Source organism: Micropterus salmoides, unplaced genomic scaffold (assembly GCF_014851395.1).
Source record: "Micropterus salmoides isolate LMB-PRFRI ecotype aquatic unplaced genomic scaffold, ASM1485139v1 Ms_hic_scaffold_1, whole genome shotgun sequence".
NCBI classification, from domain to species: Eukaryota; Metazoa; Chordata; class Actinopteri; order Centrarchiformes; family Centrarchidae; genus Micropterus; species Micropterus salmoides.
In genome coordinates, this window is record NW_024040040.1 from 9,925,666 (window position 1) to 9,939,610 (window position 13,945).

A 13,945-nucleotide genomic window follows, 5' to 3' on the forward strand; every position below is an offset into this window, starting at 1 on the left:
TGTCAGGGATCCCATGTCCGGGCAGGTCAGAGGGCTGCTGCCTGTCCATGATGAGTGTATGAGTCTGTCCACATTGGCAGCATACCATGGGTTTCACTCATGGAATGTGAATAACTAAGCGATTTGCAGGGCATGCATACTTTTGTAGGGTCGTGTTGTAAATTGCCTACAGATATAATGAATGCTCATTACAGTAAAGATAAGATTTGCCGTTTGATCTCTTTTGATCCTGAGCCCAAAGCATGCATTTTACATATCAAAAAGACACTGATCTTAGTCTTAATTAGGTGTGTGTTCATCAAATATGTATTGGTTTCACATATAGCACTTGTGCCCAATAAGGCAGCGCATTAGCTTATGTGTCAGCTAACAGAAATGTTTTCATGTTTTTTAAAATAAGATGTGTATTTGATTTTTAAGCAAGTGAACATGAATTGACCATCATGTCAGCAGTAGTTTACTACGCCATTACAATGCCTGTGGGAGAAGCACTCATACTAGCAATATCACAATTTAAAAATTATTTTACTATTTATTAGTGTTATTATTAGTATCTTTTATTTTTATTACAGGAATGCTATCAGAAAAATGTAGCCTACTTATAAGTAAAGTTAAGTAAAGATGCTTATCATGCAGAAAAATGTCCCAATGTGATTATATATTATGTTAAGTAAGAAACTGTGCCTATACAACAGTGTAGGAAAAAATCTTTACTTGACTAGAAGTACAAACGTATTAGCAGCTAGATGTACTCAAAGTAAAAGCACAAGTGGTCAGTATGCAGAATGACCCAGGCCAGAATAACATGTATCATATAACTGGATTATAATTGTTCATACATTCATGGGCAATCATAATCTTAATGTTGCAAGTGGAACTACTTGTAATTACTTTATATACTGTTGGGTATCTTAATCTATTATTATTCATCCAAATTTATTTGTTGATAATATTTTGTATTAATTATGTGAATATGCAAAGTAACTAGTAACAAAAACTGTAAATGTAATGAAGTAAAAAAGTACAATATGTCCAGTATCTCAATACTTGAACTTAAGTACAGCTTAAGTACAGTAGTTGAATAAGTGTACTTATTACATCACTGCATTATAAAGATAATGTCAGAACCCCCCCCAAAAAACGTTACTATATATATATATATATATTTACATATATATATATATTACATTATACTTTTACTGGTCCAGCTGCTGATGGGAACAGCAGTGACGTGCCAGTGACGTTGCAGCACCCTCCTCCCTCAGCTTCACTGAGTAGCTCAGTATTTTTTATTTTTTCATCTGCGGACAGTCAGGCTGGAAGTTTCCTGCGGGTTTCTGGAGGAAATACAGCCGGTAAGTTGTATTTTAAAGTACCACATGTAAGCTAGATAAGCATATTCAGCTGACAGTCGGTTTTAAAGTGTCTTTAAATGTCACGCATCATCAGTGACATTAAGACGTAATTTCAGATTAATTATGTGATATTTGAAACCCCCCAATGTTAGGTTTAATAATCGCTACAGTTTAATACTGTGAGATGGCAGATGATTTTTGAACATAATTTAAATGTAACTTTATTTCAGACACAGTGAAAGAAAATGCTATAGGAGGACAGACCATAGAGACACTATCGCCGTTCACAAGTACACTGTGATTAAAACACAAGCCGACATTTGTTCCCATGTTTCCAAAACACTGCCCAATGATAATGCGGTTTTAATTATGCTACTTAAATCCTTGGCTCCATGTTATATTGCAGCAAGTGGTTATAGCGCCGGGGTAGCATATAAATAGGATTATTTATTATTTAGGCTGTTTTAATTCATGTGTAGTGGCTGAGATCTGAAGCGCGGTTTGAGTAGGAATCGTTAATCACATGTATGCAGACAACATTAATGTAATTTGTACTGTAAACACATTTGTCTATGGCTTTACATATTTACACTGTGCATTGATTGTGATTAAGCTTGTCCAAGAAGAGCATTCATGATGTTTTACATGATGGCAATGGTGGAATGGGCATTTACTCAAGTAGCCTACTGTAGCACATTATAAGAAACTTGAAACTTTAACTCCACTATACTTTTTACTCCACTACATTTATTTAACTATAGCTACTTGTCAGATTTTACATAAAAAACGTGTGTAGTTTATAGACTGTTTATAGAATGATGCAGTGTTATTGATTAAACTACCCAACAGTACAAAGTACTTAATAGCAGTAGCCTCCACCAACTATAACATCAAAACACTGGTGACAGAAATCCAATGATATAGTATATAACAATAAGAGGACATTATGCTGCTTAATTTGCCTTTTTTATACTAAAGTACTATATTAAATTCAGGACTAGCATTGATATATTGCTACTTTTACTTACTTAAAGTATCCTAATACTCCCACCCCCACTGCATGAGGAAGAAAAAGTGTTTTATGAAGTTTTATAAACACAAAAGATAGCGGAGAATTTCCAGTTAAACCAGAAAGAATGATTCATCTTCAGGCAGTAATTCTTTACTACAGTAAACATGTGTTAATCATGAGCCTCTGGTCTGTCATGACCTTTTTTCAACCGTATTAAACAATGTTGTAAAGACGTCAGGCATTTTATGAGATGCCCAGTTCAGCAAGGCCCTTATAAAGATTTTACTGTCATGTAGTGACTCAGTAAACCCCGGTGGAGATGGGAAGCAGACTGCGTATTTGTGTGTATGGTGGGAGGCTGAACTTGAGTTAACCAAAAAAAAAAAAAAAGTTATCATACGCTGTACTCTGGTGTTTCAATCAACAGGAAAGTGTTAGACAGTTAAAGACATGAGAATTCAGAAACTCTTACTGTAATTTATCTGGTGCAGTCACCGGAAAAAACATAAGCAGTTGCATAACAGAAGTTAAGCCCCTGCCATATGTGTCTGGTCGATAGAACTGAGCTGCTGGATATCGGCTGAACTTCAAAGGCAACCCTGGTGGCCTAAAACTTGGTAGGGTATCCTTTTGATACGCATGACCAACATGGAGCAATTATTCTTCATCTAAAGAATCAAATAGCTCACATTAGACATTTTGTTTACTATCTATAGCAGCCGAGATCACTAATATATTGATTGTTTAAATATTTATATATTATAATTAGGCTTTGTTTGTTGGGTCTAACCAAGCAAATTCTCTCAGCTGCCAGTGCTGTTTACTACAGTGTGTGATGCATTCAAGTTTAAATGAACAACTGCGGACGCCTCAGGCTATTTAAACCCTTTATGTTTTTCTCTCTGGTCCTTCAGTAATCCTGCCGTCCTTCGTATTCTCCTACAACACCGACTTTCTATATTTATATATTTTAACGTGTATTTCTGCACATTTAAATGGCTTCTGTTAAAAATGATAGACAAACGGAGCTTACTACTTTTCTATAGACACAGAATGAGTGAGACAAAAAGCACTGAAGGCACACTGAGGTCTAATAAATGTGTTCCCCAAACATTCACCAAACCGCAATACAAGCAATTGTTAAAAAGGACACATATTATGTTATATTATCCATGAAAAATACATCAGATGCACTGTGGGTTTTAGATAAAGATGACATTCCCTGTAATATTTACAATGTTTTGGGTCATCCATGGGTGTTTCAGTCATAAATATGTCTCTGACAGCACGTAAAGGCAGCACAGCACTGCCAGCTGACAGAAGGTGAGAAGTAATTAGTTTAACTAAATATTACCTATAGCAGTTTTACTCTCGGAAAAAACTTGCTTTTTTTTTTTTCATTAACTTAAGTCAAGCAGGTGTACACAACTCAACTTAACCTTTGAACCTATCATGACTGATTTATAGCACTAGACACAGCAGACAAACCCAACTTATTTCTGGTATGAAAAGGTCACAAGCAGGGTCACGAGTCAAACAGCATGTTAAATGCAATTCTTAGTTTTGACTTGACACTTTAGTTCAGATGGCTTTCCCACCACGATGCCTTCAATTTCAGTAAAGAACATCTTGTTGTACAGCAACAGTAATGTCTGCAAAATACTGTGTCCTGCAGTATATCACTAATAATATCACAGTGACTGTGAAGCTGCACAGTTCAGCTCCACTTACCAATTTTTTCATTCACAATCTGCAAACTTTATTCCCCGTTGTCAGGGGAGACAGAAAGATTTAAAACCTGCTCTCCTTCAGATTCTTTCAGCCCTGCGTGGCCTTTTAACTGAGGACCTGAAGGAGCTGGTCGGTGCTGATTGAACCCGGAGTGATATAAACCGTCTCCATCCCTCTCCAGTTGTAACAGGGAGCCATTGTCCCTAATCCCCTCACTCCTGCCTCTCAGACTCAAACCAAATTTTACTCCAGGCAAGACCTGGCATCTGTCAGACAGCTCAAAGTTCGAGGGCTAATCTCAAGTTTTCCTTTCAGCGGACACGGCATATCATTATGAGCTATACAGTAGCACTAGTGCTATGAGGAGCGTAATGACTGCAACCCTAGGGATTAAAAGACTTCTCTGGATCGTTTTAAATTATACTCTATCATGCAATTAGGCCATGTCTGAGCTTCTGTAGTGCAAACTAGGTTGAATAAATTTGAGCTAATGGTGTTAGCCAAGCTAACGTTAAGCAAAGCTTAGTATTTGAAAAGTATTTGTACAAACCTTGTGCCACAGGTGCTGGGTTGCTTTTAAATAGTGTTTAGTGTGTATATTTATTTGTGCCTAATTCATATTTTTTCACTTTAAACTATATAATCCACAGCCTTTGATACAGAGTACGCCGTGTACAGTATAGCACAGTGTGGTTATTCTGTCTGCAGCAAAGATGTGGCTTACTATTTATTGGGGCATGCGTAATGCAAAGAAAACAAGCATTTACAACCACACAGCCTGCACAATGCCTGGGGATAACACGTAAAATAGAGTCAGAGGCTTCTGAACTCATCGCTGAACTCAAACAAATCTACTGATCTCAACTCTGGGGCAAAACCAGGTCATCTGGTATTGAATTAATTGATTGACGTCTCAGTGAATCTAAGAAGAGCATTTGTTAGAGAGTGTTCTGCCTTGACTGTAACTGAATACTTATAAAACACTTACCAAAGCCCATAGAAAAATTCTTGCAGACAAATGCTGTTTTAAATCTTTAAATCACTCAGGTATCCTCCCTCAATGTTGAAAGCCAGGAAATGGCCCCTATTTGATCTGTGTTGAAATAATACGTCACAGTATCCTAATGTGCTGTTTGAAGTAATAAGCTGTCAGAGAGTCTGAATGTAGTTCAGAGCTTTTAGGCTAAGGGGAGTTCATGTTGGGGAGTTTTTCTCTACATTATATGTTCGTCACTGACTTGTTAAATCCTCCTTTGGAGTCTGGAATGAAAACATTGTTTTTCGGCTGATGCCCATAGTTGCACCTGATTTAGAGATGTTTCTAAGGATTAACATGGCAGCTTAGAGGATATATCTCGACTTCCTCAACAAAGTCAGTCTCACAATAAGGAATGTGTGTCCTCAATAGGCTTTCTTTATACCCACTGTAGCCTCTTGTATCTATTACCTCAGGCTGTAGTTTCAGAGGTTTAACAGCGTTTCACTTTTTAGCTAACTATTGGATGGATTGCCATGACATTTTGTTCATACGTCTTTGGTGAATCTTCATTTGTCCAATATTTGGTTTATGACTAAAACTAATGACAGCAGCTGTACTTTGTGTTTAGAGCTAATTAGAAAATGAAAGCATGCTAACACGCTAAACTAAGATGGTGAAATAGTCAACGTCAGCCTATCAGCATGTCAGTATTGTTATTGTGAACATGTTGGCATGCTGACAAAGGTGAGAGACCTGCCTGTTTTTATTATTTTTAACTTTTAAAACTTTTTTGATATTTCCCTGTTGCTTTTATTTTCTTTTCGCTCGCATCTAGCAATAGACCCTTAGTCTTATTATTAATTCCCAATAAATAGAAAGGATACGTTTTAAGAATATACTCATGTGCAGTCACCATTTTCTTATTGTTTAATAGATGGTCTTATAACAAAATATATTGGAAGCACTGTAGGGGAACAATACTCCTGTTCCTGCATAGTACTGCCAATATCTCAAGTGATCATCACTAATGTAGGAACTGTTAGTTTGATCAAATCAATACAACACAGCACAGTCTTTAAAAGGCCCAAATAAGGACATTGTGGATGTAATTTACAAGTAACATTAATAGGCTTTTTTCAAAGGGACATTTCTGAGATTTACATTTCTGTTAGAGATGCATTAACACTTGCTGCACATACCTACAACATGGCTCCACAATCCTGTTAAGTCCCATATCTAAAGGTCTAACACTGGGCACTTTATTAATGGGGCAGTGACTCTATTTAGCCAAGGAACTGATTTGGAAATAAAGGTCTAGAGGGGGACATTTCCTCCTTGAGCAGACCTGCTGTTGCGAAGGGGTCAAAGATAAAGACAATACAAATGCTGACTTGGCTTTACCAATGAATGACCCAGTGCATGACATAAAAAAAACATGGCTTAATACCCAGAGGGCAAAAGGGGGCTTTCTTATTGAAACATAACTCATGTCTATGTCAGAAGTGTTAACAATCATGTTAGATGTCTTCCAGTCCTTTGTCCTGCATTTATTCATATCCAGGGATGGATGCTGACTGTTAAAGCTTAGCGTAGACTGGTAGGGTTTCTTTTGACGTTTAAATAATGAAGCAAGCTCACAGCATGAGCAGCACACACAGCTCATCAATTTTATAGACTCATTCCTTCTATGATAAGGACTTTAGCTTTTCTTTTCTTTCAAGAAGACATGTGTTTTAATTTTCTGAACCATGTGTTTTAATTTTCTGAACTCACTGCAACTACACAGTAATTACATAGTACATATTCTTAATTAGTTAAGTAAGTTATTTTCATTTAACATTTATTTTAGGGCACAGAAAAAGAAGGCTATGAGAAAGATCTAGAGCTGCATTTCTCCAGTTCTTGTCACAGATGCTGAAAGAGACACGTACACAATTTGATGAAACTTATCACTGCAGAATTCATTCTTTTATATTCTGCAATTTGGAAATATCACTGGATTTATTTGACACCATCTCTGTGCTGTATTTCAGCTGCTGATGGTCCGTTCTCTCCCACAGTGTTTGCCTGCCCAAGACGAAACGTGCATGAAGGTACTCTGGGCCGATGATGGAAGCCTGGCCAACAGTGGCCTGGGTCCTGATAATGACCAACATTGCTGATTGGCAGAAAACTGTCCAGTCACGGGACTTCACCTTGACAGACATCATCCTGCTGCATCCCTCAAGTAGGGGCAAGAATTACTATTTGCATAATGTGTGTTTTGAGTATAAAAACACTAACAGTATTCCCAGATGCCTTTGTTTTAGACACGCTACCCATTGCTGGTACCCTGTCCTCTGTTGCAGACATAGTATTTCCATGCAATTTAGCGACACCGCACAAAATTGCCGTTTAATAATAAAGGACAGAGTATTATCACAGTTACTATCTCCCAATCTCTGGCTAAACTATTTAAAAATGGTGGGTTTGTCCAGCTTACTTGGAACCTCGACGGAAGTGATACCAAAAAAACTACCAGATACCTGGTACCAGATGGAAAACCACAAAAGGCGAGCAGAGTAGAGGCAAGTTGAGCTGGTACCATCCGGTGGAAAATAAATTGTAGTGGCGTAGCTCTATGGACAGCTCTTTGCCGGTCCACCATTTTTTTCCAGCCTAAATTATCTCAACAACTATTGGATGATTTTCCATGAAATTTGGTACACACATTAAAGTCCACCTTAGGGTAGCAAACGATTCAAAATAGGAAAGCTGGAGAAAATAACCATCCATCCATCATCAACCGCTTATCCTGCATGTGTTTGGATGGTGGGAGGAAGCCGGAGCACATGCAACCTCCACACAGACAGGGTTTGAACCCACAACCTTCTTGCTGTGAGGCAAGGTGTTGACTCATGAAACATTTGTTCAAATCTGCCTCCAACAGTTATCACGAGACAAAAGATTTGAGAGCTTCAAAAGTGATCGAGATGTGTGTGGGTGTGTGTCTGTCTTGTGAGTAAGAGGCTTTGTCCTGTGATTGAAAAGTGGCTGACCCCGAGACCCACAGCTGTCCCAGCTGAAACACAGCCTAATTCCCAGTACAGATAAGATTCTTGGCAATGGGAAGGCTATGAATCACTGTGTCAGAGCAGTTTAGTAAACAGATGATTATTCAGAGATACTGTCTGGAAAACAAATCTTTTATGTTTTTTTCTCCAAAAAGCAACAAAGACAGCCCTAGTGGGCTGCAGATTTATTGCTTGTGAGTCTGCACTCACATTAATAAAGAGCAAACAAAACAAGTGTGATTCAGCAGTCACACTAATAAAACATGCCACCATGTTAATATACCAGCTACTTCACAGCCACAAGCTAGTATGTTACAGTTTTCATTTTGTGTTTGTTGGAATTTAATCTAATTCATTCAATCCTTTTTATTTTTCTGTCTTTATCTTATCATGCAATAACTTTTAAGCTGTCCACAACTTTTAGGACACATTTACGAGGCGCAGATTCCCGTGAGCTCAGGTTTTGTGGCAAACTAATTTCAGAAGTGCTCAAATGTTCAATAAACTTATAACAAATATTATAAAGACAATAATCAAACCCTGAATGTCAGTATCAGACATTGTACTGTCTGTCTGTCCTCCACAGCCACACCACATCCTGGTGCCTTCAAGTGCTTCACGTGTGAAGACGCTGCAGATAACTATGAGTGCAATCGCTGGGCAGCGGATGTTTACTGTCCAAAAGGTACATAAGCCTTTTCTCATTTGCTTCTATGTGCGCTGCTAATGTGAACTTTACTTCATTTGATTATTTTGACCTTCTGTTGATGTTATAGTTCCAGGCAATTATGACTGAATGTGAAAAGCAGCATACAAGCATGGGAAAACCTCTTCTCTACACATATAAAGGAAATAAAATAGTGAGAGTTTAATGAGCAAGCTTTTCCTTAACTCCTGATTGTGTTGTTTAAAGGGCTGTAAACATGAATGCTAGTTAAATTTTTGATGAAATGTGGAGAAACCCAATATTATTCCCAACATACAGTCACATTAAACACATTGGGTGCCTTTTTTAGTCTCATCACAATAATCCAGACATTAAGGTGTGCCATGTCTTCCAGATGCGAGATACTGTTACACACGCCACATGATGGATAACCATGGAAACAGTGTGTCTGTGACCAAGCGCTGTGTGACTCTGAAGGACTGTCTGTTTACTGGCTGTGCTGATGTCACTGATAACGCCTTTCAGGTGTGTGGAGCCTTTATATTAAACTGCGTGAATGTCCACAACCTGAACATCCTCGTGTTATCAAAGATGTATTTAAAAATCATTTTATGCAATCTGGGCCTATTCTTAACATTAAAATCTCACCCGTCAGGTGTGCTCGTCCTGCTGCGAGGGCAACATCTGTAACGTGTTGGTGCCAAGAAATGAGAGCAGCGCCATTTTCTCCTCGACTTCTCCTCTGGTCGGCTCGAGCAGAAGGCTTCTTCCTGCAATGCTGAGCTACATCATCATCATCATAATCTGCATCTTCACAGCTGGGCATGTTTGAGAGGGAAACTCTGCATGAAAACAAAACACATAAACAACAACTTGATAAAGAACACAAGGACAGAAATGAGTTAACAGTGACAACCAATGATACAGATACATTTCTTAACTAATGCTGTGGTATTGTTTAACACAGCTGGTACATGTAGCATATCAGATCTGGAATTTGTGTTTACGGTATCCTGCTCAGATTAATTAAAGTAACTCCATAAGGATGTTTCAGAAACTGTCCAAAACGTCGAGTCACAGAGAAATGCAATTTAACTTGAGGTTTGAGCAAACGATAAACGCGTGTCAAAGCCTGTTACTATGGCACCAAACTCCACTTACATTTTTTTCCTGTCGGACAATATTTACATTTTGTTTAAACTTTATTAGGTAATTTATTTATGCTAAGTATCAGTACTAATATACGTTTGTTATTGTTTAACCATGTGTGTATTTTTGGAGGTTTTGTCAATATGAAATTGCTTGTGAAACGGATTGTTTTTGTATGTAATAAATATATGTATGTACTATTATTAGACTGATTACATGGCTTTGTTGCGCTCATGTCTTTGGTAGGGGCAGGGCCAGAGGGATGGCATGGGGTGGCACAGATTCATCACTACAAAAAGTGAGCTCAACTGAAAGCCATGGTATAGTTCACACACTGGTCAGAAGGGGTTAGGTAGCTGGCTTATTCGTATGATGGATTGTTTGTGCTCTTTATGAAGTGACGGTTAACATTTTAGAGTGACAAAACAACCACAAAGAGATGCAAAAAGACCACAAAGAGGTGCAAAACAACTACAAAACAACCACAGACACTTATAACAACCAAAAACAGATGCACTCCAACCACAAAGAGACGCACAATGGTCAAAAATAGAAGCACAGTGGTCACAATGAGATGCAAAATGCATTTGTAGTTGTTTATATCAATTTAAGTCTGTGGGTCTTGCTTCTATGTAGGACGGGTGAGAGGGTCTTTTGCATGTTGGTGCCTGGGGGCTCCATTGTCTGTCTATGGCTGTAGGCTATACATAGGGCCTAATCACTGAATATTATTTTAGGAGATTCAAAGTTATTTGTTAGGCTTTCATTTGGCTTATTGTAGTTTAACAAGGGCTTTAAGTTTTTATATTGTAAAATAATTTATAATTTCAAACTCTTCTTTTCTTTTTACTGTACATGTGTATGTATTTATGAATTTTAACTTGAGAAAGTCTGCTTTCTGTATGTGTTTGTTTTTTACGGTGCCAAATAGGTTTATTATTCAGCACATACATAGGACTTGATGAGCATGTGAGCACTGAAGTGTAGGTGTGTGTGTGTTCTGTGTATAATGTTACACAGCTTTAATCGTGATGTTCTGGTTCATTTTGATGAATTCTGTTCCGAGAGTCACACTCATATCTACATAAAGTGAACAGATGTACCCAGACTGAACGATCGCTCGACACGGATAAAGAGGTAAGAAAGTCTGTTATGTTGGATCAGCTGTTGGGAATATGATCCACGATAAGTTACTATAGTTAGTGTGTGAAAAAAATCACAATGTTTGCTGCACACTAATATCTGACCATTAATTGTTTGCTTTTCAAAAGGCACCATTTGACAACACTATCAAGTCACAGATTTCCATCTGGTCTGTCTGGTTGCAGACAATTTACAGATTTAATTAGGAGATGGTTTGTGAATCATTGAATATGTAGGGACAGGACCATACCACTGAAAAGTGTTGGTGTGTAAAATATGCATTGTTGTTAAAACATGATTGTTTTTCTTTCTATATTTCATCAGATGAACTGGGGAGACAGAGGTGCGGCGATTTGGAAGTGCCTCTGTTCACATCAGAGATATTTGAACCAGTGGTTGCTTTGTTTCTTAGTGATGTCACAAATGAGTAAGTCACAAGTTAAAAGTCATTAAACAACCCAGCAACAGACTGACAGCTATTCTGAGTGTATAGCCTACTGTATATATAGATATATACTATCTATATATACAGTTTATACAGCGATTCTGAAAATCTGAGTATAAAAAAACAAGCTGTCTGCCAATCCGCTTCATGAATATCCTCCTCCATATCAATTCTCCATGCCTCCAGTTTTTGGAGGATGAATCTTTTAAACATCAAATAAAAGATAATTGACCTGTCATTTATGTGGTTGAGAGTTAGTTCCCCCCTTTTAGACAACAGAGGTACAGACAGCAGATGCAATGTCAGATTTTCTGCACAGTTGAATGTATGATGAATCTTTTCTGCACCCACATCTTAGATACACCATCACATTGATACCTCATATAGGGGAGTGGTGTGAAAATGCAGGTGTGGCTCCAACATGAAGATGTGCAGAGTAGCAAACTGAGATGGTGTTTAAGACAAGGATTCGGCATGGATTTGACTATTTTTTCTTAACTAAGCTTTGGAGGAAGCACTGATGTTGACATCTGCTCTACTGTCACCCAAGCTGGAAACAGTGTCTCTAGGGTGTAATCTTTTGTCTTTGTTCAAGAACATCATTGCTGACTTGGTGTTTGTTTACACCCTGAGAAATTTTTGTTGATTGAACTCATTAAATCTGGAATCCTATCCTACAGATTGGTTTTTAAAAAGTATGACGTTGTTGTGTGTGTAGGAGGACCCAAAAGCAACGCTCAGGTGAAGTAGGTTTTATTGAGGGAAAACGGGGTAGAGGAAGTGGAGGTGAGGGAGAGGTGGATGCCGGGGGAACACGGGCACGGGGGACTGAGGAGCAAGTAGGGTAGAGGGGGCTGAGGCAAGGGAGCCGAGGAGCACCGGGGGCCGAGGAGCAGGTGGGACCTAGGAGGCTGGGATGAGGGAAATGGGAGGCACAGGGGCCCGAGGAAGAGAGGAGGCACGGGAGGACTGTGACCTGGGGGTTGGTGGAGGAGTGTGGTGGCAGGCTGAGGTGATTAAAAATACTACTTTTAAAACATTTTCCACCAGATCCTGATATAAATCATCAGCTACCAGGGTTGATTTATGTGTTTTGGTACAATAAAGGGTTCAAATAAAAAGCTTGATAATTCAAAATGTTTGAATCCCAGAGCAGACCAGTTGACTAAAGCGTGACTGTCGCTCTTCTTTATGAACAGGATTGAAACACTACAGATGAATTGTAACTATCACAGTGTGACAGAGGAAGATATACAAGCCAGCCTGGGGAATTCTTTTCACAGCTGTTTTGGTGCGGCGCTGTACAGGAGAAGTCCCCAGACTCTGAAAAGCTACTGGAGTTGTTCAGAGCAGAGGTGAAGAAGACTGTTGGAAACGCCCACACCCCCATCTATCAGTGGATAGAAAAAGTCTACACACCCCTGTTTAAATGCCAGGTTCTTATGATGTAAAATTAATGAGACAAAGATAATCATGTCAGAACTTTTTCCACCTTTAATGTGACCTATAATGTGAACAATTCAATAGAAAAACAAACTGAAATCTTCGAGGGTGAAAAATGAAAAACCTTACAATTACCTGACTGCATAAGTGTGCACACCCTCTTATAACTGGGGATGTGGCTTCAGAACAAACTCACATTCACATTCAAACTCAGGTTAACTAGAAGTCATTACACAGCTGCCATCATTTAAAGTGACTCTGATTAATCACAAATAAAGTTCAGCTGTTCTAGTAGGATTTGCCTGATATTTTCTCCGAGCAAAAGCCATTGTCTGCAGAGAGATCTCACTGTTGAAAGACATAAGTCAGGAGACGGGTACAAATAATTTCCAAAGCATTAGCTATACCATGGAACACAGTCATCAAGTGGAGAAAATATGGCTGTGACTTTACCAAGAACCGGACGTCCCTCCAAAATTGATGAAAAGACGAAAAGAAAACTGGTCAGGGAGGCGTCCAAGAGGCCTACAGCAACATTAAAGGAACTGCAGGAATTTCTGGCAAGTACTGGCTTTGTGGTACATCTCCCATATTCTTCATATGAATGGGCTGTGGGTGGCAAGACGGAAGCCTTTTCTTACAAAGAAAAACATCCAAGCATGGCTGAAGTTTGCAAAAACAAACATCAAGTCCCCCAAAAGCATGTGGGAAAATGTGTTATGGTCTGATGAAACCATGGTAGAACTTCTTGGCCATAATTCCAAAAGGTATGTTTGGCCCAAAAACAACACTGCACATCACCCAAGGAACACCATAGCCACAGTGAAGCATGGTGGTGGCAGCATCATGCTTTGGGGCTGGTTTTCTTCAGCTGGAACCGGGGCCTTAGTCAGGGTGGAGGGAATTATGAACAGTTCCAAATACCAGGCAGTTTTGGCACAAAACCTTCAGGCGTCGGTTAGAAAGCT

General features: G+C 38.8%; 1 protein-coding gene across 2 annotated transcripts; it reads left to right on the plus strand.

Annotated features, from left to right (window-relative positions):
* The first annotated feature begins 1,292 nt into the window (after window positions 1-1,292).
* lypd6 (LY6/PLAUR domain containing 6) lies at window positions 1,293-10,149 on the plus strand. 2 transcript variants are annotated; one of them, XM_038717708.1, is made up of 5 exons: window positions 1,293-1,355; window positions 7,138-7,304; window positions 8,717-8,815; window positions 9,192-9,322; window positions 9,453-10,149. In XM_038717708.1, the coding sequence occupies exons 2-5, from the start codon at window positions 7,184-7,186 to the stop codon at window positions 9,627-9,629; spliced, it is 528 nt and encodes a 175-aa protein (XP_038573636.1). In that variant the 5' UTR covers window positions 1,293-1,355; window positions 7,138-7,183; the 3' UTR covers window positions 9,630-10,149. The 2 variants fall into 2 exon arrangements, with proteins under 2 accessions (XP_038573636.1, XP_038573644.1); XM_038717716.1 differs by having other exon boundaries at window positions 1,322-1,355; window positions 7,111-7,304.
* The last annotated feature ends 3,796 nt before the right edge of the window (window positions 10,150-13,945 follow it).